Source organism: Leucoraja erinacea, chromosome 30 (genome assembly GCF_028641065.1).
Source record: "Leucoraja erinacea ecotype New England chromosome 30, Leri_hhj_1, whole genome shotgun sequence".
Classification (NCBI taxonomy): domain Eukaryota; kingdom Metazoa; phylum Chordata; class Chondrichthyes; order Rajiformes; family Rajidae; genus Leucoraja; species Leucoraja erinaceus.
In genome coordinates this window covers 14,833,493-14,858,417 of record NC_073406.1, presented here as the reverse complement: position 1 = coordinate 14,858,417, position 24,925 = coordinate 14,833,493, and the positions used below count along the sequence as shown (strand labels likewise).

General features: G+C 45.2%; 1 protein-coding gene across 3 annotated transcripts in view; it reads left to right on the top strand.

Moving 5' to 3' along the window:
- Positions 1-201: 201 nt before the first annotated feature.
- The window catches only part of LOC129711674 (ephrin type-B receptor 2), a 114,113-nt gene continuing 89,389 nt past the window's right edge, over positions 202-24,925 (top strand). For all 3 annotated transcript variants that reach the window (XR_008725896.1, XM_055659500.1, XM_055659499.1), the window contains exon 1: positions 202-337. Coding sequence is in view for 2 of the 3 variants with exons in the window: in XM_055659500.1 (XP_055515475.1) it covers positions 286-337 (52 nt within the window). In the remaining variant the exon portion in view is untranslated. The remainder of the gene's footprint in view (positions 338-24,925) is intronic.

Sequence of the window (24,925 nt, the reverse complement as noted above, 5' to 3'; positions counted from 1 at the left end):
TCCTGGGACACCTCTCCCCTGGGCAGCCGGAGCCGCACGGAGCCGGGAAGCGGCGCTGCCGGAGGGGGACCGGAGCGGCCACCGGCTTGCCACCTCCCACCCCCTCTCTCTCCCCCTCCCCGGGCGGGGTGGCGCCTGGCCCGGCCCCCCGCCCCCCGGACGGCGCTGCACGGCACGGCACGGCACGGCGGCTTCAGTCGGCAGAGGGTGGCAGCAGCCGGCGCCTCGCCGCTCCTCCCTCCCTCCCTCCCTCTCTCTCGCTCACTCTCTATCCCACACCCCACAATGGGCATCTTCTGGATATTCTGGCTCTTCCCCGCCGCCTCAGCCCTGGAAGGTACCGCTGCCGTTCTTACGTGCGGGGTTTAAACCCTTGCTTTAGTGGGGGTGAATGTTGCTGGAGGCGAGTTAACGTGGAGACTGCGGGCGGGGGGCGGGGGGGGATGTGGACGGAGACGGGGTCGGCGATGGGAAAAATGGCTGTGGATCGGGATCCGAGCACTTGGGGGTTGGCGGGGGAAAGAACGATTTCCATTTGAAACACGCCGGCTCTTCGCTACCCCGCTGCTTAATGCACCCTCGGGCAAGAGTATTTGCACAGAAAAGTTGGTTTGTGGCGCTGGGTTATTGTGTGCCGTGAATTATTGTGCATGCGATGTGTGGCGAGAGCGTCTGCCGACGGAGAGGTGCAGCCAAGCCACGCTGAAGCGTTTGAAATGTCCACGGAGCCAAACTCGGGGAGAGAAACATCGCAAGTTGTCCTGCTGGAGATGTTTCGGTTCCCGGTCTGGAGCCCGGAGCTCGGTCTGTGCTCGACGTTGGTTCAGTTCATCGTTGCGTCCCATGCAAAAGCTTGAGTGTGATTGTGATCCTAACCGGGCAGCTGGCGAGGGGTGTGTGACCCTCGGCTGCCGAGTTGTCTCCTGGGTTTCTAACAGATGGCGATGCAGCCGCACACACCGGGGAGTCCCGGGTGTCAGTAGCTCCGGGGTCTGGCTCTCACCTCGCACTCTCCCCAGAGCTTCCCCCTCCCTCATCTCCCAATCCCCCCTCCCCACCTCCCCCTTCATCTCCCTCCCCCCTTCCCCCTCCCCTCCCCATCTCCCTCCCCACCTTCCCTTCATTCCCCTCCCCCCACCTCCTCATCATCCCCTCCCCACCTCCCCTTCCCATCTCCCTCCCCATCTCCCCTCCCCATCTCCCCCTCCCCAACCTCCCCTTCCCCTCCCTCCCCAACTCCCTTCCCCCTCCCCATCTTCACCCCTCCCCCCTTCCCTTCATCTCCCTCCCCCCCCTTCCCATCTCCCCTCCCCTCTCTCCCCCTCCCCCCCTTCCCCTCCCTCCCCAACCCCCCTTCCCCTCCCTCATCTCCCTCCCCACCTTCCCTTCATCTCCCTCCCCCCTTCCATCTCCCCTTCCCAACTCCCCTTCAACCTCCCTTCCACCTCCCTCCCCTCCCTCCCCCCTTCCCCCCAACCCCCACCCCCCCTCCCCTCCCCTCCCAACCCCCCTTCCCCTCCCTCCCAACCCCCCCCACCCCCCTTCATCCCCCTCCCCCTTCCCCTCCCTCATCTTCCCCCCCCTTCCCCTTCATCTCCCTCCCCCCCCCCCCCCCCCCCTTCCCTTTTTATAAATGCATCATGTTGAGCTACCACTTAAACCAGTGATCACTGCTCCCATTACCCACATGATAGCAGGATGCCCTTTCTCACTGCATGGGGTAAATACCTTGTGGTCTCTTATTGACAGTCCCACGTTTATATCAGACCTTCTCGCCATTAGCCTGCTCTATGGGTCTTGCTGGTTTCGCCAGTAATCTTTGGTTCTTGCTTGTAAAATGTATATTTTTAAAATATATTGTGCCAGTTGAAAATGTTCATTAAAATCACGTGTTCAGTAAAACTTGTACAGATGGTATAGAAGTGCGGTGGAATACAATTTAAACACTTGCCTAGTAATCTGTAAACAATTCCATTAATGTGAGGAACATCCAGCTGTAGTTTTGGTTCCAATGTAGTTGCTCTGTCTGACAGCCCCAAATGGAAGAAATAACAAGTCCACGAGCAGCTTCTTTGCTCAGTGTAGTACCTGCTACCGAAAGGATTAGTTTAGTTTATCGAGGTACAGGGAAATGCATTGGATGCATGCAAGCCAGTCAGCGGAAAGATGACATGATTACAATTGAACCATTTGCAGTGTACAGATACATGATTAAGGGATTATTGAATTGAATAAATAGATTTGTTGAAGAGGAAGCTACTTGTGTAGATGTGAGGAGAAAACGATGAAGGTGAAGGTTTAGCAAGGTGACTAGTTTCAACTTTATTAACTGATGTAGCTGGAGATCGATTGACTTAATGCACTCTTAATGCAATTATCTCAAATTAGAGTTGGGATTGTCAACTTGTATCCACCCACTATAGTTATCGAGCTACATTACATTACAGAGCTGATTTGGCCCCAGCAAAATCTCGAGTTATGGCTGGGCTGTCTTTGAGCAGTGAGCAAACTAAAATGTTTTGCAATTTGTGTCTCACTGTAATCACAGTCCACAGGTACTTTAAAGTCCCATTTCACAATGTCAGCTTGAGACTATTCAGTTTGGGGATGGGTGTATCTGAGAGCCCTCCAGGTGATCCAGCACATTGATGCAATCATAAAGAAAGCCCATCAAAGCACCTTTAGAAGATTGAGGAGATACAGTATGTCGACAAATACTCCTGTGAACTTCTACAGGAGAGCATATTAATGCCGCATCCTGGCCTGGTTCAGCAACCTGAACGCCCAGGAATGAAGGAGATTACAAAAAGTAGAGGCCACTGCCCGGTTGGTCCATCACGGGTACAGACTTCCCCACCATCAAAGGGATCTACAAGAGGCGATCTACTCAGCCAGCATCATAAAGAATGCACATCACCCTGGTGATGCTCTCATTTCACTCCTGCCATTTGGAAGAAGTTGTAGGAGTTAGAAAACTTTAATGTCCAGGTGCAGGAACAGCTTCTTTCCAACAATCATCAAGTTATTGAAATTTATGAACTCCAACTAAACTATGAATTGCCTAGGTTGCACTAGGGACTTTGGGTTTTGTTTTTGCACTGTATTGGATTTTGTAATGATTGAATATGTCGTTTTTTGTAGATAAGTTATGTTATCTATTCAGTAGATTCAATTCCCGGACATATGACAAGTTGAGTTTTCCATATTATATTATTTCAGACAAATTTGCTTTTCATCTTCTCAGCGCGTCTGTTGTACAAGAGTGTGGTCCAGGATTATTTCAAGTGTCTGAAGAAGGGTCCTCACCCAAAATCTTTTCAGTGTACGTCGGTACAGTGAAAAGTTTTTTTGTTGCCTGCTATCCAATCAGCGGAAAGGCTATACATGATTACATCAAGCCTCCCCTACAATGTACAGATACAAGATAAAGGGAATAACGTTTAGTGCAAGGTAAAGTCTGATTAGAGATAGTCCAAGGATCTCCAATCAGGGTTTTAATGGTAGCATCGGATTGCTCTCTAGTTGGTGATAGGATGGTTCAGTTGCCTGGTAACAGCTGGGGAAAAAACTGTCCCTGAATCTGGAGGTATTCGTTTTCTCACTTCTGTACCTCTTGCCTGATGGGAGTGGGGAAAAGAGGGAGTGAGACATGTCCTTGATTATGCTCGTGGCCTTGCTGAATCAGCATGAAGTGTAAATGGAGTCAATGGAAGGGAGGTTGGTTTGCGTGATGGTCTGGGATTGCGTCCACAATTCCCTGCAATTTCTTGCGGTTTTGGATGGAGCTGTTCCCAAACCACAGCCTGATGCATTCCAATAAAGTGCGTTTGACTCTTGATCAGTTTCTGTGTTCCAGTAGTAAGCTGCACAATCATCCTCATGCCCACTGCCTCCCTGCACAGCTTGTGGTGGTCGTAGTGGCAGTGCTGCGCACAGTTCCTCGGTTTACCATTCCTTCTCTCCTCGGCCAGTTCAGCTCTGGTGTGTCTGCTATTACTATTCCATGGAGCGTATGTAGACTGTTGACGTTTTGGTTTAAGGCAGCTAGAGCTGGCTCAGCAGCAGTCAGCATGCGGCTATGTTGTCAGGTGCAGAGATTCCAAGTCTGATCAAGCCCTCGGCATTGGAGAAATCGTGAATGGCATGACTGTTCCAGTCCTGGCTAATATGTCTCCTATGGATTTCAATTTGTGAGTTCCCAGATTATATTATTTCAGACAAATCTACTTTTCATCTTCTCAGTGTGTTTGTTGTAGGAGAGTGTGGTCCAGGATTATTTCAAGGGTCCTGACCCAAAACATCACCTATCCATTTCTTCCAGAGATGCTGCCTGACCCGCTAAGTTACTCCAGCATTTTGTGTCTATCTTTTGTATAAACCAGTATCTGCAGTTCCTTTTTTATCATTTCAAGGTGATCTGGGTTTCTGAAGTGAATGAAACATGGTGTCTTTTCAGTTGATTGCTTTTCTATTTGTATGGTGAATGCGACCCCATGATGTTTGGGGTTTTATAAGCTTAGTTAATTAAATAATTGTCAGTCAGGTGGAGACATGAAAAATTGTAGATGTTGGAATCTTGAGCTAAAAGAAAACTGCTGGAGGAACTCAGTGGGTCAGACAAGTCTTGACATGTTGTGTTCCTCAAGCAGATGGTTAATTGGCAGTCAGCCTGGCAGTGCGCTTCAGTATGTTGTGTCAGGATATGGCCCAGACACGGAGAATTATAAACGCTGGTTTTCAAAAAAAGATACTAAGTCAGCAACTTAGGCAGTCTCGCTGGAAGAAAATGATAGGCAATGTTTTGGGTCAGGCCTCTTCTTCAGATGGACCGTTGCATCTAAAGAAGGGTCCTGACTCAAAACATTGCGTATTCATCTCTTCCCGAGATTTGGGACGGCACGGTGGCGAAGAGGCAGAGTTTCTGCCTTACCGCGCCAGAGAGTCAGTTTCGATCCTGACTACAGGTGCTTGTCTGTACAGAGTTTGTACGTTCACCCTGTGACCTGCGTGGGTTTTCCCAGGGATCTTTCCACACTCCAAAGACAAACAGGTTTGTAGGTTAATTGGCTTGGTATCATTATAAATTGTCCCTAGTATGTGTTGGACAGTGTAAGTGTGCGGGGAACGTTGGTCAGCACGGACTCGGTGGGTCAAAGGGCCTGTTTTCGCACTGTATCTCTGAGCTAAACTAAACTAAGATGCTGCCTAACCCGCTGAGTTACTCCAGTATTTTGTCTTTTATTTCCAAGATAAGGTCTTGTGTGTGTGCAGTGCTAGTGTAGATGATGCTGGTTATTTGGACGGATTGAGTGACCATGTTAGGGTGGATGGGTTCTGATGCACTTTCTTCACTGCATTCATCTCCCACTTCAATGTAAAAGCAAGACTTTGGATCAGACAGACAAAGTAATGGTCACTTGTCAATTTGGAGACCTTTGAGGAAAAGGAGTTGAACTGAGTCTTTGAACTGACAAGGAACAAAGTATTCCTGCAAATGGGTGTCTAGAAATGGGGTCCCCACCATCTGGGCCAGGGTTCCTTCTCATTGCTACAGTCGGGTTGGGCGTACAGAAGCCCCATACTCCCAGGTTTAGTGACAGCTACTGTTGTACAACCATCGGTTTGCACAACCATAATCTTACCTCAGCAACAGAGAACTTTGGACCACCTCTTGTACCAGTATGGACTTGTATTCTGATTGTATTTTTGCATGATTCATTTGCTTTTTTATACAGAGCCTTTTTCACTATATTGTAAAATGTGTGCGTAATTTGGGTATCGTTTATATTATTGTGTGCTGTCTGTGTCTGCGTGCCTGTGATTTTCATTGCACCTGCTCATCACCGTATCTGTGCAGAAACAGTAAACTTGACTTTGATCACAGTTTAGTTTAGAGGCAGCATGGAAATGGAGCCTTCAGCTGTCAAGTGGGCTGCTGATTACCTGTTCACACTAGTTCAATGGTATCCCACCTTCTCATCCACGTGCTACACACGTGGGGCAATTTAATAGAAGCCGATTATTGACCCCGTGGGGTTTTCTCTGGATGCTCTGGTCCATTCTTGTGCCATTGATCGCAATTGCCGGACAGAAACTTACTTTCTACTCTTTGAATACTCCCAATGGTCTAGCATTCACAACACATTGGAACAGACAAAGCGAGAGATTCACCATTGTCGGTTCGAAACAATTCTTACACAGTTCGATGTTAAATGATACCACCAAATCCTCAAACTGAACCTGAAGCCAAGTGATCTTGGTGATAGCCACCAAGTGCACTAATGGAGAGGGCTATAGCAACCCCATACCTATTGCATTGTCGAATGGCAGCCTCCACAACTTTGATGCATGAGGGGGATAGATAGAGTGAATGCACAGAGTCTTTTACCCAGGGTTGGGGAATCAAGAACCAGAGGGCATAAAGTTTAAGCTGAGAGGGGAAAGATTTAATAGGAACATGAGGGGAAACTTTAAGATGGGGTATCTTGCTCTACTGTGGAGGCCAGGTCAATGGTTATTTGTAAGGCAGAGATAGATAGATTATTGATTATTGCAGTGTCAGGGGTTATGGGGAGAAGGCAGGAGCATGGGGTGAAATAATGGTTCCCTCCCACATTCTAAATGCGTGCAGGTTTGTTGGTCATTTGGTTTCTGTATATTGTCCTCGGTAAGGAGAATAGTATGGGGGATAGCTGTTCGGCGCAGACTCGGGCTGAAGGGCCTGTTTCCCTGCTGTATATCTAAACTTGAACTAACTCAACAAAAACCTTTTGTGACACGGGAGGAAACCCACAAGGGAGAGCTTGCAAACACAATACAGACAGCGTCCAAGGTCCGGGTCTCAGGTGCGGAAAAGCAACGGCTCTACCAGCAGCTCTACCAGCTGTGCCACCTTGACCTGAATGTGTCTCTGTCACTGCAATGGAGTTTAGACCAATAAGTCTTCATGGTATTCCAGATAGTTCCTGATCTATTTGGAAATGCTGGCGTTCTCTATCTTCGATCACGATATTCTCGCAGCAGATTGTTTCGTTTACAAACTTCTCAAGCTCTGCCCCAAACCCAGTGGGATTTTTGCTTTTTGCTATAGGATGCCTCTGCATTTTTTTGCCAGACTTAATTATATCATAATTAATAAAATGGGCAGTAGGCCTTCGCCCTACTGCCCATTTTATTAATTATGATATAATTAAGTCTGGCAAAAAAAATTAACAAACTCATCAAGAAGGCTGGCTCCATCCTGGGGGCGGAGTTGAATTCATGTGAGGTGGTCTTGGACGGGAGGATGTTCCTCAAACTGGAGCATCTTGGACAATACAGCTCACCCCCTCCATGACACTAGCACCTTCAGCAACAGACTGGTTCCACCAAGATGCTGTACAGAATGCCACAGGCGACCCTTCTTCCCTGTGGCTATCAAACTGTACAACTCCTCACCCCTCCTGTCGTGGGGTAGACTGACTTCCCCCCCACCCCTCCCCAATCTTTGCACATCCCCAATCCTTTCCACTCGTCACTTTAATTTCATGTTTCATGTATTTTGTGTTTTTATGACTTTTGGCAGATCAATTTCTCTCCTGGGATACCTAAAGTTCTGTCGAATCATATCAAGGATTAGAGTTGGCTGCGTACATTTACACTGAGCTGACATAAACCCCAAAATAAATGATAACTTGAATATTTGTGAGAAAATTGAGTGTTTTTAAGACAAGTGCCAAAACATACTGACGGGTGGATGAGTGAAGCATCAAAATGAACTGGGACCCTTTGAATAATGTGCTTTTTGCAAAATAGAAACAATGGAGGTAGCAATGCTTGCACACGTTATAAACACAAGATGTGAATACGGCTTAAAGCTGAATCTTGGAGACTGATCGGAATTGTTCTTCATCTACAAATCTGAGGCAGAGAATTGCATCTTTGTTTTCTGGTATCCAAAGGAAATTCCCTGCTTGTCGATTCTTTTATTTTCTTCCCCTAAGTCACATTGCAGACTGATGTGTATATCATCACAGGAGGTTTTCGCAGAGAATGCTAATGTTCAACGACCAAGCTATCGTTTCCCTTTGTTCCACTTTACTCCACTCGATAAATTTTCACCAAGAGTACAAACATATGCCTTTGGCAATAAATACCTTGGTTGCAATTTGAAGTTTTCAATAAAATGCTAAAAAAAAAAACACAATTTCATTTCCACTTCAAGTCGGTGAATTTAACAATGTGGTACCTTGTAACCAGAAAGCTAATAGTTGGGAGTTCCCTTTTTCTCTCGTTGGTAATTACTTAGTAAATCTCCAGCAAGTCCAAACGAGGTTTACAAAGCAATTCAACACACAGACGCCACACAATACACCCAGCACTGAGGGATCATTCAAAATCCCGTATTCCTTGCTAATTTTTACTGTGTTTGAGCAGGAACATGTTCCAAATCTATAAAGCTTTGATAGGTATTGACATTGCAAATGGAACCCAAATTGGGGATACGGTGCTGTTATAAAATGGGTCGGTTCATAAGATTACAAAGCCTAAAATGGAGTCTAGAATGTAAATACAGGTTAATAACTGGCAGGGTTGAGAAGAATTGTGGTGTCCAGAGAGATGAATTAAACAACCAGGAACTGCAGAGTGATGCATCAGTCAGAGGTGAGTTGCATACGTATGAGGTAGGCAGTAGTGCACCTTCCAAACCTTTGGCATGAGCTGCCGTGATGTTCATGGCTAATAAATCATACTCTGGCAATCAAGATGAGTAGTTGCATGACAAAAAGGATAGAAACCAAACTTGCAGATTCCAGCCTTTAATACAACAATGGATTCAATACTCCATTGAACTCTGTGCAAGCCTCTGTTTATTTCTCCTTGCTGTTTGTGATCTAAATGATGCCTAATTTAACTTTGAACTTTGCAATTGGCTCATGGTAACAACAGACATATTCTGAAATGTGAAGGCAAGATTATTGGAGGATTTACTCTTTCAAGTCCATTCCTATATAAGTCTTATCATATTAATTAAAAGGGAAAAAAATTAAAAGAAGAACTGTAAATTCACAATCTGGGGTATGAACTTTTATCCCAATCTAGACTTGTTTGAAAGAGCATTGCTTTGCTTTTAAGATTGCTAAGGACGAAATAGCGGAGAAATGGAGATTGTAGATCCTGGCTTGATGTAGCCCAGAATGGGTGCAAAATTACTATTGATTCAACACTAATTGGTGCCTGTGTTAAAATTTTAAGCACATGAGGTTGTTGTTGGAAGTGAGCCACATTAAGTAATATGATGTGAATCATGATAGTATGATTGTATGAGCTCAGAACAGTGTTGCGGTTTGTTATAACGCAGTGCAAATCCACCTTCAGGACATAAGGGGAGTGGGAGGCAAATATGTCACTGTTAAATAAATCATTTCTGTATGCACCATACGACTGCCTCGCTTAGATGCATCGATTTCTGTTGCAATGTGTGGTTATGAATTCTGCCCAAAATTAGAATTGGAGCAATTACAAAAATTAATATCGTCACTTAAGCACAGTCTATGCTTGAGGGAAAGTAGTGAAGTGTTTAAGATACTGGACCAGTAATTCAGAGGAAAGGACTATTCATCCATGGAGATTAATTTGGATTCCACCATAGCAGCTGTAGACAAAATGTTTAAGAAGTAACTGCAGATGCTGGAAAATCGAAGGTAGACAAAAATGCTGGAGAAACTCAGCGGGTGAGGCAGCATCTATGGAGCGATGGAAATAGGCGACGTTTCGGGTCGAAACCCTTGGCTTCAATTGGAAGTGGTCCAGGGAGGGGTGCCAGCACACGAGCGCTAAAGACGAGGCTAAAATACTTGCGGCCTCATTCACTCAGATGTACTGAATGGATGACCTAATTATTCCATTATCTTCCATATGTTAGTAAAGGGCCTGTCCCACTTGGCGATTTTTTTTGGCGACTGTCGGCATAATTGACTGATGTATCAGTTCACCGAACAGGTCGCGGCGTGATGACGTATTGACGCGCGGTAATTCCTCAAGTGCCGCAACATTTTTTTTGACGCCGCTGGATTTTGAAATGTTCAAAATCTTTTGGCGACCCTGATACGTCAGTCAATAACGCCAGCAGTCGCCGAAAATATTGCCAAGTGGGACAGGCCGCAACTCCTATCCCGAAGAATCCTTTCCATAGCTTCCTGACATGAGGCTCAAAACATTGATGGATTATCTCTATTTCCTTTCTTAAACAAGGGAGCAACTTTAGTACTCACTCTTCTGACTGAAGCACACATTTTGACCCTGACTGCAACATTTCAGTCTCTGTTCCTCTCAGAATGGCTGAGAAGCCTCGTGGTACTCATTTAGTACCATACTTCCACCTACGCCATGAGGTACTGTCACAATTGCTGATGCCTCATGTCACCATTTCTATTCCCCCTCCTTTTACCGTGGCTGTAGCAAACTTCAGTCGCCTATATTTTGATCGTGAAAATTGCCCAGGTGCATCCTGCTGAGAAAAAGCCAGACAATCCAATTCGGCTAATTATCAAGAATCTATTAGAGTCCTAGTCATACAGCACAGAAACTGACTCATCATTCCAACTTGCCCTTGCTCATAAGTTCATAAGTGATAGCCGCATAATTAGGCCATTCGGCCCATCAAGCCATGGCTATCTCTCCCTCTTAACTCCATGCTCCTGCCTTTTTCCCATAACCTCTGACACCCCTACTAATCAAGCATATATCTATCTCTGCCATATAAATATCCATTGACTTAGCCTCCACAGCTGACCAAGGTACTCCATCTAAAAGTTGCCCCTCATGTCCCTATTAAATCTTTCCCATCTCAGCTTAAACTTTGTGTCCTCTGCTTCTTGATTCCCCAACCCTGGGTAAAATACTCTGTGCGTTCACTCTATCTATCCCCCTCGCGCATCAAAGTGGTGGAGACTGCCATTTGACAATGCAATTGGTGTGCACTCACTACAACCCTCTCCATTAGTGCACGTTGTGGCTATCACCAAGATCACTTGGCTTCAGGGTGAGAGGATTAGGTGGCGGTTATTTAATACTGAACTGTGTAAGAACTGTTTCTAACCGACAATGGTGAATCTCTGGATTTTTCTGTTCCAATGCGTTGTGAATGCTAGACCATTGGGAGTATTCAAAGAAGTAGAAGTAAAAAATAAGTTTCTGTCTGGCAATTGAAATCAATGGCACGGGAAAAGACTTTGATCCATAATGAGCCGAGGAGACGGAATACATGCTGTTTGACTCGTTCCATATGTCCACTGGGCATGGAGCAAAATACTCCAGTAATTGGAGTCATACCTATCACCAAGGAAGATGGTTACAGTGGCTGGATCATCCCAATTACTGGGCATCAATGTAACAGTTCCTCAAGGCAATGTCACTGCCCTAACCATCACCTTCCTTTCTTCCTGGCCCAGAAGGGGAGCTAAGACCAGAGGAAGATCACGCATTGTCATGTTGGATGGGGGGACAGGGTTGAGTGGCAATGTGCCCCCACCCCTATGTTCTTATGTTTGAACGTTGACTTTATTGCAGTCAATGCAGTGATGTAGCAACCAAATTCAAGCAACACGATGAGAGTTGACTTCTCTGGCATTAAAGGCAGCATTTAATTGAGTGTGGCATGGAGCTCGTGCACCCAGTGTCGAGGAATGATGTGTTGTCTGGCTTGAAGCATTTCAACCACAAGGGAAAACAGGAGATACAGGGTGTAGTCACAAAATGTTGGGAGTAACTCAGCGGGTTACTCCTGGAGAAAAGTAATAAGTGACTTTTCGCATTGGAACCCTTCTTCAAACAAAACAGGAGAGCCTGATTTTTATTTTGGAATGGAGAAACTGGGTGAGTACCTGATCTGAGGTACACAGAACTATGTGGCCTAGATAGGATAAACAGTGAAAAACATTTCCCCTTGGCAGAAGGCTAAGGGATTGTAAAATATTTAGTGGGGACTTGAGCTCCAATTGTTCAAGTTAAATTCTGCAATGAACTGCCTGAGGAAGAGGTGGAGGGAGAGATTCTTTAAGGGGTGTCTAAGTACTTGAAATGCTCAGGGCATTGAAGATTAGGGGATGTGTGCGGGAATATGTGATGTATAGATGGGTACTTTGATTCCCAATGAGCCGAAGAGCCGGTATACATGCTTTTTGACTTGGCCTTAGTCCACTAGGCATGGAGCGAAATACTCCTGTAACTGGAGTCATTCTTAGCACAAAGATGGAAGCTAATCATCCCAGTTCCAGGGCATCACTGCGAGTGTTCCTCAAAGCAATGTACCAGGGCAGACCATCAACCTTCCTTCCAAGATCAGGAGTGGGGATACTCGATGGTGATTGCATTGATTTGGAAATGCCTCTTGTGTCTAAACACAAAATGTCCAAGTAACTCAGTGGATCAGGCAGCATCTGTGGAGAGATTGCGTAGATAGCATTTCACATCAAGAGCCATTCTTCAGATATTCCCTCCACAGGCTCCGCCTGACCTGCTGAGTTACTCGAGCACTTTTTGTTCTGCTTATGATCTACACAGGATCTACAGTTCCTTGTTTTTGCTTTTGTCTAAATCGTGGAGTTCCTTGCCGAACAGCACCGTGAGACTCGTCTGGATGAAAGAGCTGGTCAAGCCAAACCGGCCTTCACCAGAGTGTAATAACAAGGAAATGCCAATGCTGGTTTTTACCAAAGATAGACACAAAATACTGGAGTAACTTACTGGGTCTCTGGGAGACTGGACAGGCAACGTTTTGGATCAGGACTCTCCCTCAGACGTGAAGAAGGGTCCCAACCTGAAACGCCACTTGTCCATTCTCTCCAGAGATGCTGCCTGACCCATTGAATTATACCAGAATGTTGTGTCTTTATCACAGAATCACACATTGCAATCTATGTATCATATCCATAAGCATTTTTGGCCAGGTTTTGTTTCACTGGCAGTACAGTCCCATAAAAGATCCTTGCAAAAAAGTCCCACTGTGCCGTGAAGTGGACTTGGGGATCTTCAGCATTGACTCTGTCCCCATGACGTCTCTTGGCATCAGCTCACAAAGTAGAAGCCTCTAACTAACTATGAATTTCCGCTAGGCTTTAAAGAATCACTGCTCCTCCATGTTTTTACAAACCACTCGGAAGAACCAACAGAGGCATCAGAGGGCACAGAATACACTTTGGCTGTGGAATGTGATACCGTCTTGTGAAGCATTGGAGTCAGTCTCAGACTGCCAGAGGTGGTGGGGAACCAACACGAGAAATGGCCTTTGTTCTTGATAGTTGTTTTGTGATACGTTTGTCCACAGTAGTATTGGTGGCAATGGCCACAGCACAGCCCTTCTAGAGAGGGAGACAGATTCCATATTAGCATGCAGGAAGCAGCAAACTGATGGTATGTTGCCTTTGATTCACAGAGTCATCTGGCATGGAAACAGGCCATTCGGTCCACCACGTCCATGCTAATTAATAGGCATCTGTATTAACTGGACAGCTCCATCCCAAGCATCCTAATCCCTGGATAACCAAGTTTGATGCGGCAGTATAGAAGAATATACCAAGTGTACCTCAGCCACAGATGGAAGTGAGGTACCAGCCTGATAAATCAGTGACACAGATCTCGGGTCTGCTAAGCATCCTTCTCTATACAGAGCCTCGCAATTCCACAGTCAACTCATCTGTTCTGCATCTATTCGGCTAGAAATGGTGATGAGCAGTTAAGCGGCATGAGGCCGAAGCTCCATGAACATAAAGCGGAGCCCGCAGCTCAAAGATAAAATGTTTGCAACCATCTTGAGCCAGAAACACTGAGTGGATCATCCACCTTGGCCTCCTTATGCTCCCGCTATCACAGAACTAGGCTTCACCCTAATGGAATGACTTTTAGTGATAACAGATATGGTTGCAAACTTGACATCTTGAAATGACTGTACTTCTAATCTACTATTACAGCCACAGAGAGATACAAAATGCTGGAGTAACTCAGCGGGTCAGGCAGCACCTCTGGAGAAAAAAAAAAACAGGTGATGTTCCGGGTCGGCCCCCTTCTATCCAGACAGCGAAAAGACTATACATGATTACAGTCAAACAGTCCACAGTTACAAGGTGAAGGTTATAACGTTTGATGCAAGATAAAGTCCAATTAAAGATAGTTTGAAGGTCTCCACTGGGGTAGATGGGAGATCAGGACTGCTCTCTAGCTGGTGAGAGGACAGTTCAGTTGCCTGATAGATAACAGCTGAGAAGAAACAATCCCTGATTCTGGAGATATGTGTTTTCTAACGTCGGTACCTGTTGCCTGCTGGGAGCGGGGAATAGATGGAGTGAGTGGGGGGGCAAGACTGGTCCTTGATTACGCTGGTGGCCTCAAGGTGAGAGGGAAGTTAAGTTATACATTTTTCATGCAGAGTAGTAGTTACCTGGAATGAGTTGTGAGAGGAGATGGAGGCAGGAATAGGAACAACATTGAAGAGGCACCTGGACAGGTAATTGAAACAGATATGGAATGCAGGTATATGGTGTAGATCGTGTAATGAGTCAAGTCATACGCATGTCAAGGTATAACACATGTTTATTAAAGTTCACTCACAGCATTGGTCTGAGTAGCTGTTAGTTTGCTGCAGCTCCTTGCAGATGAATGCAGTCTGTGAACGTAAATAAACATGTGTTGTACCTTGACGCGCGTTTGACTCGACTACATTAAACCGCATAGTAGGCGGAGATTCTACTAACAAACACTACAATTGGTTAGTAAGAAGTAACCAATCTACATAGGCAGGGTGGTCAGCGTATATGTGATGGGTTGAAGGGCCTGTATTCAACGTAGAACTCTCTGGCTCTGATTAATAGTGACTGGGAGAAAACTCTTACAATAGTGCAACATTGGAATCTGGAATGCATCGCCGGCAAGTGCAAAGGAAACCATCTTCCATTGTGACCATTCAAGAGGGAACTGGATAAGTATGTGGTGATAAAAATCTTCGCAAAGTTATGGAGCAAAGGCGGAGATGTGGTGGAGTGGAACCTTGTGGCCTCCTGTGTTGCAGCTTAAGACTTTAGACATACAGCTTGGAAACAGTCCCTTTGGTCCATCAAGTCCATGCCGACCAACAATCACCCATACGCTATTCCATCCGACACACTAGTGACAATTTACAGATGCCAACACGACGTTCCAAATAGGTATCGTTAAAGTGCCAGACAATGATTATTTTACCAGGAGAATATAACTATCTATCTCGGGTTTCCACTGCCGAGTTATTTCTGGTTTTTAGTTTTTCTGGCGGGTGGAAGCATTGAGTTATCCCCAGCATTTCCTGTGGTGAAGTGGATTTTGTGCCTGGATACGATGGCAGAATCAATTATGACGCATGACATATCAGACATTGAATGTGGGGATCGAGGTCATCAGCAGCCCGAGGCATGAATACTAAGGAGGCGAGGGAATGAAAACACAAGCATCCGGAGAAAACTTGTAATTCATGCCTTGGCAGTAACTAAACATAAATGACAACATGTTACAGTACTAATACATTGCTTGTAATAGTGCCTGTTAGTGTCACTCTAATGCTCAAAGTTCACTGCATTGATAAATGAGGTAAGAATTATATAACGGTGCACCTGGAACGGATGAAGTCACAATCTGTCAAAATAATTATGCAATCCTTGGGGGCCATTTGGCCCATCGAGCTCATGCAGAACCAAATCCAGTCAGACTTCTTCCCCAATTCTTTTCCCTGGGTAATGAATGGTTCTATTTCTGTAATTACTATTCGAAAGGCCCAAATTAATTTACTTCCACCTGTCAGGCAGCGTATCCCAGACCAGGCAGACGGCTCTAGGAAAGTTAGTTCCTCGCTTTTCACAGATGTTTCCTGACCTGTTGAGTTCCTCCAGCAGTTTGTTATTCGCTCAAGATTCCAGCATCCGCAGATACTGGTCTCCTTTTGCATCTTTATTTGTCACTTTAAATATATGCACTCCACCTCACAGAACAGTACCCCTATTTTATTTATGTATAGACTTTAGAGGTACAGGTGGAAACAGGCCCTTTGGCCAATGAAGTCTGCGCCGACCAGCGATTCCCATACACTAGCAATAATCTACACTCGAGGGACAAAGCCAATTAACCTTCAAACCTGTACATCTTTGGAGTGTGGGAGGAAACCGGAGCACCCAGAGAAAACCCACGCAGTCATAAGAAGACCGTACAAACTCCGTACAGACAGCACCCCTGGCCAGGATCAAATCTGGCTCTCTGACGCTGTAAGGCAGCAACTCTACCGCTGCCCCATTGTCCCGCCCTATCTTGTATGATCCTGAGCGATAAAATTGAATTTCCTCTCAAATTCTTGTAATTGGCAGAAAATGATGTAATTTGATTTTGCTGATTTAAAAATGTAAGGGACGGAGGAGCAGGTACATTGTCTCTGCCAGTGAGGAGAACAAGAGCCCTGGGCTGTTCTGTGGGTTTTGAAAGTAACTAATGCACATAGTGTGCAGAATCTGCAGGATCTGACGCTGGGGGAGCAGATGGGTGGGTGGATTAAATTATTGTATGCTACTTCTGTTTGTGTTCGGCCTGCACCTGCTTCCATCATCGAGAGCACCAGAGCCACATTACAGTTTGTCGTATAGCCAGAAGACCTAAGAAAGAACAACTTCTAATTGCCATGAAGAAGAAACTATACAAGTGGGCCTTAAAATACAAAGATTGGACATGTGAGATCTAGAGACGTAATAACGAGTGCCGCAATATATCGATGTATTGCAGAGAAAAGTGGTACTTGAGATGGCAAATACTTTTCCAGATGGATCTTGAATATTCCAGCAAGACCCTGCATGGTGCCACACAACAAAGATGGTGACCCAATCTACTCAGCAGAAGAGGATACATGCCTTGGACTAGCCTGGTAACTGGCTTGACTTGACTCCGATTAGAATTGAAGCTCATCGAGACCATAATTCAGTTGTGCTATCAAGATGGAAATATCCTTGGAAAGTGTCAGCACCTGGTTGATTTCATTCCAAATCATGTCAAAGACTTGATGAAGGTCCTTGGTGGGCATATAATATAATAAAGACATATTGGTGCGATGATAATGGATGAAAGGTAGCCCTGTGACATGCATCTTGACTTGTTATGTGGTAGTGTACACTTGATTCAATTAATTTGCACAAGGAAGTATCAGTTTGATGTCAGATTTCCGATGGTGCTTTTCCTCAGGCTGGCATTTTGGAGGCATGGTGGAGTTTCTCATTGATGTGTTTCATCACGTTACCGGGAGTGATCTATGGTTTCCATAATATTGCAGAGACTTTATATTGTCAAACAGTAGTGTGGGTGCAAGACCTGGTTGATGTAGCGTCTGAAGGAGGGCTCAGACCCGAAACGCCACCCATTCTTTTTCTCCAGAGACGCTGCCTGACGCACTGTGTTACACCAGCATTTTGTGTCTATCTTTGGTGTAGGACTTATATCTTCGCCATATATTTGTTCGGCCGAGACGGAAATAATGTTGTACAGCTTGGGTGTGAATATTGTCTGTGTATAAAATCTAACAAGCTGAAACTGGAAAACTCTTCATTCATGCCATTAACTAGGCTGAATATCAGATACTCTTCCAGTTTATGTTGGCCCCTCCGCAGCAATGGAGAAGCCTAAGAATGGATAGGTCAGTGTGGGAATGGGAAAGGGAATTAAAATTATGTGCAATTGGAAGCTCAAGACAGCCGCACCAACCGTGAGAATGTGATTCTACAAAATGGTCAGCTAGTGTCCCTTTGGTTTCCTCCTCCCTTTATCTTTGTGGTAGCAGTGATACGTTAGTTTCTGGGATCAATGTTCTGGTTGAAAGAACTCTAGTGCAGTTTGCAACTGGCTTGACTTGAATCCGATTGGAATTGAAGCTCATCGAGACCATAATTCAGCTGTGCTATCAAGATGGAAATATCCTTGGAAAGTGTCAGCACCTGGTTGATTTGAAGTTTGAAGTTTGAAGTTTGCAACGTGTGCCAAGATGTGGAGTGAAGCTATGGGATGTGATCCATGCTATGGATGGCAAGTAGAACCAATGTGATTTATGCAGATTGGGTGAATGGGCAAATGTAGTTTATTGTGAATACATTTGAGGGTATCCACTTTGCTTCTAAAAGCAAAGACATTGGCTGGTTTAGTTAATTTAGTTTAGAGATACAGCATTGAAACTGGCCCTTCGGCCCACCGAGTCCGTGCCGACCACAATCCCCGGTACACTAGTTCAATCCTACACACACGGGGCAATTTACAGAAGCCAATTAACCTACAAATCTGCACATCTTTGGAATGTGGTAGGAAACTGGAGAACTCAAAGAAAATCCAAGCGTTCACAGAGAGAACATAAAAAATTGTTACATAAAGCACCTGTAATCAGAATCGAACCCGGGTCCTGGCACTTTGTGGCAGCAACTCTACCATTGCACCACTGTGCCTCACCCCCTCCTGTGGACAGTGATTGGTGAAAGGGGGAGATTACAACTCAAGCCCTCAAGTCCTGAAAACATCCTTGCAAATCTTTTCTGCACCTTTTCCTGCTTCATGCCATTCTTCCTATAGCTGTTTAATGACATGCTGCTTAATAAGGTGGAAGGAATTATACATAGTACTCCAATGTCTTGTGAAATTGTGGAGTCGTTATACTCGGTAACCTGACTGATGAATGCAAGTGTGCTAAACACCTTCACCATCCTGTTTACCTGTGTTGCCACTTTCAGAGAAACATGTATTTGTATTCTGTTCTGCAGCACTCTTCAGGATCCTACATTCACTATTCAAGTCCTGCCCTGGTTTAACTAACCGAATGCAACAGCTCAAATTAAATTCCCTCCGCCATTCGCTTGCCTACATCTTCAGTTATTCTAGATCCTGTTGTAATCTTAGATAACCACTTTCGATGCCCCATCAATTTTGGTGTCAACTTTATATGAAGCATGTCAACAACATTCTCTTTCAAATTGTTAATATAGATCACGAGCCACAGTGGAGCAAGCTCTGATCCCCGTACCACACTACTCCTCATGGGCCTTAATCTGAAAGCCCACTCGCCATTACCAAATGGGTAAGAAGGAACTGCAGATGCTGCTTTACACCAAAGATAGACATAAAATGCTGCAGTAACTCAGCGGGTCAGGTAGCATCTTTGGAGAAAAGGAATAGGTAACGTTTCTTGTCTGAAGAAGGGTCTCGACCCGAAGCGTCGCCTATTCCTTTTCTCCAGAGATCGTTGCCTGACCCGCTGAGTTACTCCAGCATTTTGTGTCTATCTTTGCCATTACCAATCTTGGTCTCCTATCCTCGAAAAAAATGGTATGTCCAATTGGTTAGATTGCCCATCAAAAAATCCCTGAGATTTGCAAATGTGTTTATACGCAGCACTCATCAAGAAATGAATGCTATACAGTGGACAATAGGGGTTTGTTACCAGATTGGCAGATGTTCTTTTGGATTTACTCTTACTTTAAATCTTTTTTTTTCCCATCTCAATATAGTTTATTTGAATTTCCAGAAGGCCTTTTGTAGATTGTCAACAGCTGCTCCACATGTGTGAGTAACTGAGTTGGGGAGGAAAGATGTTAGTATCAATCAGGGAGTGGATCTCTAAAGGGCCTGTCCCACTTTCACGACCTAATTCACAACCTCGGCCGAGTTTGCCCTTGAATCGTACTCACAGCATGGTCGTCACGAGGTCGTAGGAGGTCGTAGGCAGGTTGTGATGCTAGTCGTAGGTACTTGTGGCATTAAGTAGGTCGGGCCGTTTTTTCAACATGATGAAAAATGTCCACGAGTAAAAGAGGTCGTGAATTAGGTCATGAAAGTGGGACAGGCCCTTAAAACAAAATTGAGTTGGGATAAATTGGCAATCTGAAATCGACCAAGTGCTGGGAAGAAACAAGGAGTGCACTGCAGCTGGATTTCCTGACAATGCCATAAAGCTCCTATAATCTGGCACTGTGGGGACTTTGTTACCAGACTGGGAGATTTTCTATTAGATTTACTCCTACTAATATCTTAACCCACTTTTAAATAATATTTTCCACGTTGTACCATGAAGTAGTAAATTACACTATAATATAACAGGGTGATTTTAAAGAGAGAACAGGAAGAAAAAAAACAGTGAGTTTAACAGAAGCCAGGGCTTTGGAGTGTTTTAACCATAAGGAGGACAGCACGGAAAAACAAACTCGCAGGGGCCTACAAGAAGTGGGTGCATGGAACCAGTGTTTTCGGATAGTGAACACCTGCCTGCACACCTTCTATAACTATCTGTACATTCTGGGCGACAGATAGCACAATGGGCTTTTTTTCGGCTGGATACCGGATGAACCTGCTGATACCACTTCCCGCTTGGAAGCTCATTCCATACTGTCGTTGTGTCCTCTGAGTAAAGACACTTCCCCCACCTGTTGCCTGTAAACTTCTGTCCCTTACGGCGGCATGTCCTCGCGGGCACACCGCGACAGCCCTGTAAACTCCCTTTCAGGGAGATGCTAAAAATGCATTTCGTTGTCTCTGTACTGTACACTGACAATGATAATAAATTGAATCATTTCATTTCATTTCATTACTAATCCCAATTTACCAGCACTTAGTCTATTACCTTCTACACTGGAGTGGCAATTCAATGATTCGTACGGCAGAGATCCCATTTAATTCTCTCAAAATTCGTACAACTTTCGCCAAATGATGCTACTCAGCTACGCTCTGGGAGCAAATTACAATGGTGACGTTTCAAGTGAACATCCTTCTTCAGACTCATCTCAGCAATTCAATAAGGTATTGGAGCCAGATCCAGAACTCTGCCTGGTCCCATTAAATATTGACTACTTCAGAGAACAGTCTTGCAATATGGGAACAGGCCATTCGGCCCACCATAACCATGACGGTCAATGAGAACCCATCTGCATTAGTCCCATCTTCCAGAATCTGACCAGTAGTATTTGCTGCCTCAGTGATTGAAATGCTCATCTGGACATCTTTTAAATTCTGTCAGCAACTCTGTTGTCACCACAATTGTGAGAATTGTATCCCAGGTACTCATCACTCTCTGGGTGGAAAAAAGTCTCCCTCAAATCCCCTTGAATCTCTTGCTTCTTCTTATTCTTGAATATATTTGAAGATTCAACCTCCAACGCTCTCTGAATGTAAAAAAAAAAGAAATTTCATTGAGAGCAGAAATTCCTCCTTTCATTTCCATTTTAAGTAAAGTCACCACTAGAAAAGTCACCTCAGATCCTTAAGTTTCAATAAGATTTCCTGTAGTCAGCACAATATAGGTCCAATGTGTCCAACCTTTGGGATTGTCACCAACAGATGCAGCAGAATAGTACATTGCAAGGTGCAACAGCTAGGTACAGCGGTTCGCAGGTCGATGTGTCCAGATTGAGGCATTGGTGGAGTGGGAGATGTAGGCCTCCCAGCAGCCTGGGGGCTAAATTGGATTGGGTGCCACTCCAAGAGGCTGAGTGCACAGATCTGATGTTGTCAGCAGCGGCGTGGAGCAGCGATGGAGGACACCAACAACTTTGCTTGGCCAGGCCAACCCTGCAATGCCACTGGGACAACAGGTCTTTTGGCCATGTTAAGGGCTTTACATTTATAACAATTTAAGAACCAATTAGACAGGCACATGGATAGGACAGGTTTAGAGGGACATGGGCCAAATGCAGGCAGGTGGGACGAGTGTAGATGGGATATGTTGTTCAGTGTGGGCAAGTTGGGCCGATGGGCCTGTTTCCACGCTGGGCGACTATAACTCTACAACAAGTTTCAGATTCACATCTTGAAAGATGGTGCCAAAACATGGTGACTCTATTGTGTACTGTCTCAATGTACTATTCCTATACACTCATACTTAACTAAGATTGTTGGGATGCAAGCAAAGAATTTCACTGTGCCTAGTCACACGTGACAATAAAGTATTCCATTCCCGATTGTACTCATGTGTAGTAATACTTTTATTGACCTTTATGTAAAAAAGGGATTTCACTGTAACTCGGTACATTTGACATTATAATACCATTGAACTAGGTACTGGATGAGTTCATTGCATATTTTGTATATTTATCGGATCGCTTTGTGATCAAATGCACAGAGGGTTTGCACAATGCCGAACCACCTATCAATGATTATAATAAATACACAAATTATTCACCTAGGCAAGGAGCACCTCCAGAGAGTGCTGGTGATTTATTGCCTCTTAGCCCTGACCTGTCTTCAGGAGGCTTTTGTGTAATTACTCATTTTGCACTTCCAGGTCAAGGTCAGTTTATTGGCATATGTACCAATTGTACAGTGAAATTTGAGTTACCATACAGCCATTCTATGTGGGTGAGACGACGAGAGGAGAAACGTAAGGCCTGGTTAGATTTAGGTTTATTATTGTCGCGTGTGTACTGATGTACAGTGACAAACTGTTTTGTATATTATCCAGTCAAATCAGATGATGCTATACATAAATACAATCGAGCCCTCCATGAAGACATGGGTAGGCGGCGCGACTCTCGTCAGCAGCGGCCTCTGCAGCCCGTCTGCGTTTTTATTATTTTTTGTCTATGTTTTTATGTAGTTTTTGTTATTTTTTGTTGGGGTATGTGTGTGGGGGGGGTGGGGTGGGAGGGAGGGAGGGGGTAACTTTTAAATCTCTCCCTGCACGGGAGACCCGACCTTTTCTTTGTCGGGTCTCCGTTGTCGTTGGGGCTGCAACGTGGAGCGGCCTCCAACAGGAAGACCGGGGGCTCTGGTGCCGACTACTCACCTCACCGTCGCGGAGCTGGCCGAGTCCAGAGCGGGTGGAGCGGTGGTGGAGCGCTGCTGCGGCCCGACCTCCGGAGATTCGGAGGCTGCAACTGCGGGTCTGGTGGACGGCGGCACCGGGAGCCCGCGGGTCCCTGGAGGGAGACCGCTTTTCAGGGCTCCCGCAACGGCGACTTCTCCCGCCCGAGTTGCGGGGTTGAAGAGCTCCTGGAGCGGGGCCTTACAGCACCGCCCCGCGCGGCTTGGAATGGCCGCGGGACTCTGCGAGCGCACGCCGGGGGCTCTAACATCAAGAACCCGGTGTGCGACCTTGCATCACCCGGCGTGGCTTTAATGGCCGTGGGACAATCGCCATCGCCAGCCGGGGGCTTTGACTTTGACTCTGACATCGGGGGGGGGGGGAGTGCAGTGGAGAGATACGTTTTTTTTGGCCTTCCATCACAGCAATGTGATGGATGTTTATGTAAATTAAGTTGTGTCTTGGGTCTATTTGTTTGTAATGTATGGCTGCAGAAACGTCATTTCGTTTGGACCTCAAGGGGTCGAAATGACAAATAAATTGAATCTTGAATCTTGAATCTTGAAGACATGCTAACTATCATTGACTATCCTATATCAGCCCCTGACTTTGCAAATGCATACAAATCCTATCCCTTGAGATTATTTTCAAATAATTTCACCACCATTAATGTAAGGTGCTCGAGCCTGTAATTACTTTGATTATTCCTGCTCCCTTTCTTAAATAAACAAATAACTTGAGCTATTATCCAGTCTTCTGGTACTTCACCTGTGGCTTCTGAAGATGCAAAATCTTCATCAGTGCCCCAACAATTGCCACTCTTGTTTCCCATAACATCCTGAGACAGATTTCATCCTTTACTGTATTTCTTGCTATTTGGAGATAAGGGAGAACACGAGAGTAGGTGTAAGATAGAGGTGATATTAATATTCCAGTCAACTGCCAATGGAGAGGAATCCTTGGACGATGAAAATAAGACATGCCAGAAGCTCTCCTGGATTGTCACATCCGATGGCTAGTTTAGTTTTATTGTCACATGTACCGAGGTACAGTGAAAAGCGCCTTTCTTTGGTGCTGTCTAGTCAGCATAAAGACTATATATTATTACAATCAAGCCATCTACAGTGTTCAAAGATAGGATAAAGGTTTATTCACTGAAATTTAGAAGGATGAGAGGAGATCTTGTAGCAACATAAAATTCTTTAGCGATTGGACAGGCTAGATGCAGCGAAAATGTTCCCTATGTTGGGGTAGTCCAGAGCCAGGGGTCACAGTTTTAGAATAAGGTCTATGCCGTTTAGGACTGAGATGAGGAAAAATATTTTCACCCAGAGAGTTGTGAATCTGTGGAATTCTCTGCCGCAGAAGGCAGGAGAGGCCAATTCACTGGATGTATTCAAGAGTGAGTTAGATTTAGCTCTTTGGGCAAATGGAATCAAGGGATATGTGAAAGCAGGAATGGAGTGCTGATTTTAGATAGCCATGATCATATTGAATTGCAGTGCTATTTTATATTTCTATGTACAATATAAAGTCCGTTTAAGGATAGTCTGAGGGTCTCTAATGAGGTAGATAGTAGCTTAGCACTGCTCTGCAGTTGGTAATAGAATGGTTCAGTTGCCTGATAACAGCCAGAAATAAATCTGCCCGAATCTGGAGGTATGTGTTTTCACACCTTAGTACCTCTTGCCTGATGGGAGGGGTGAGAAGAGGGAGTGTCTGGGGTGAGACTTGTCCTTGATTTTGCTGGTGCCTTGCCGAGGCAGTGTGAAATGTAGATGGAGTCAATGGAAGGGATTCGCCAACACAATGGTGAGACTGGAGAACAGGAATGGAGTCCATAGATGGGAAGCGGAGTGGATGGAAATGTAGCTTACCTACATGTGGGGTCAGTGTGTGGTTAAAGGTTAACGGTCTTGTGGGTGTACCCTTACCTTCTGGACCACAGCGTTCAACGCCACCAAATGCAATTAGAAATGCGCAGGTAAATGCTGGCTCAGCCTACGATGCCCATATCCCATGAATGAATGAAAGTAAAATAGTTCATAGTCTTCCTCCAAGATTAAACCAAAACCTATGAACAGAGAATGGACCAGGTGAAGGTTGAAAGTAGCAGCA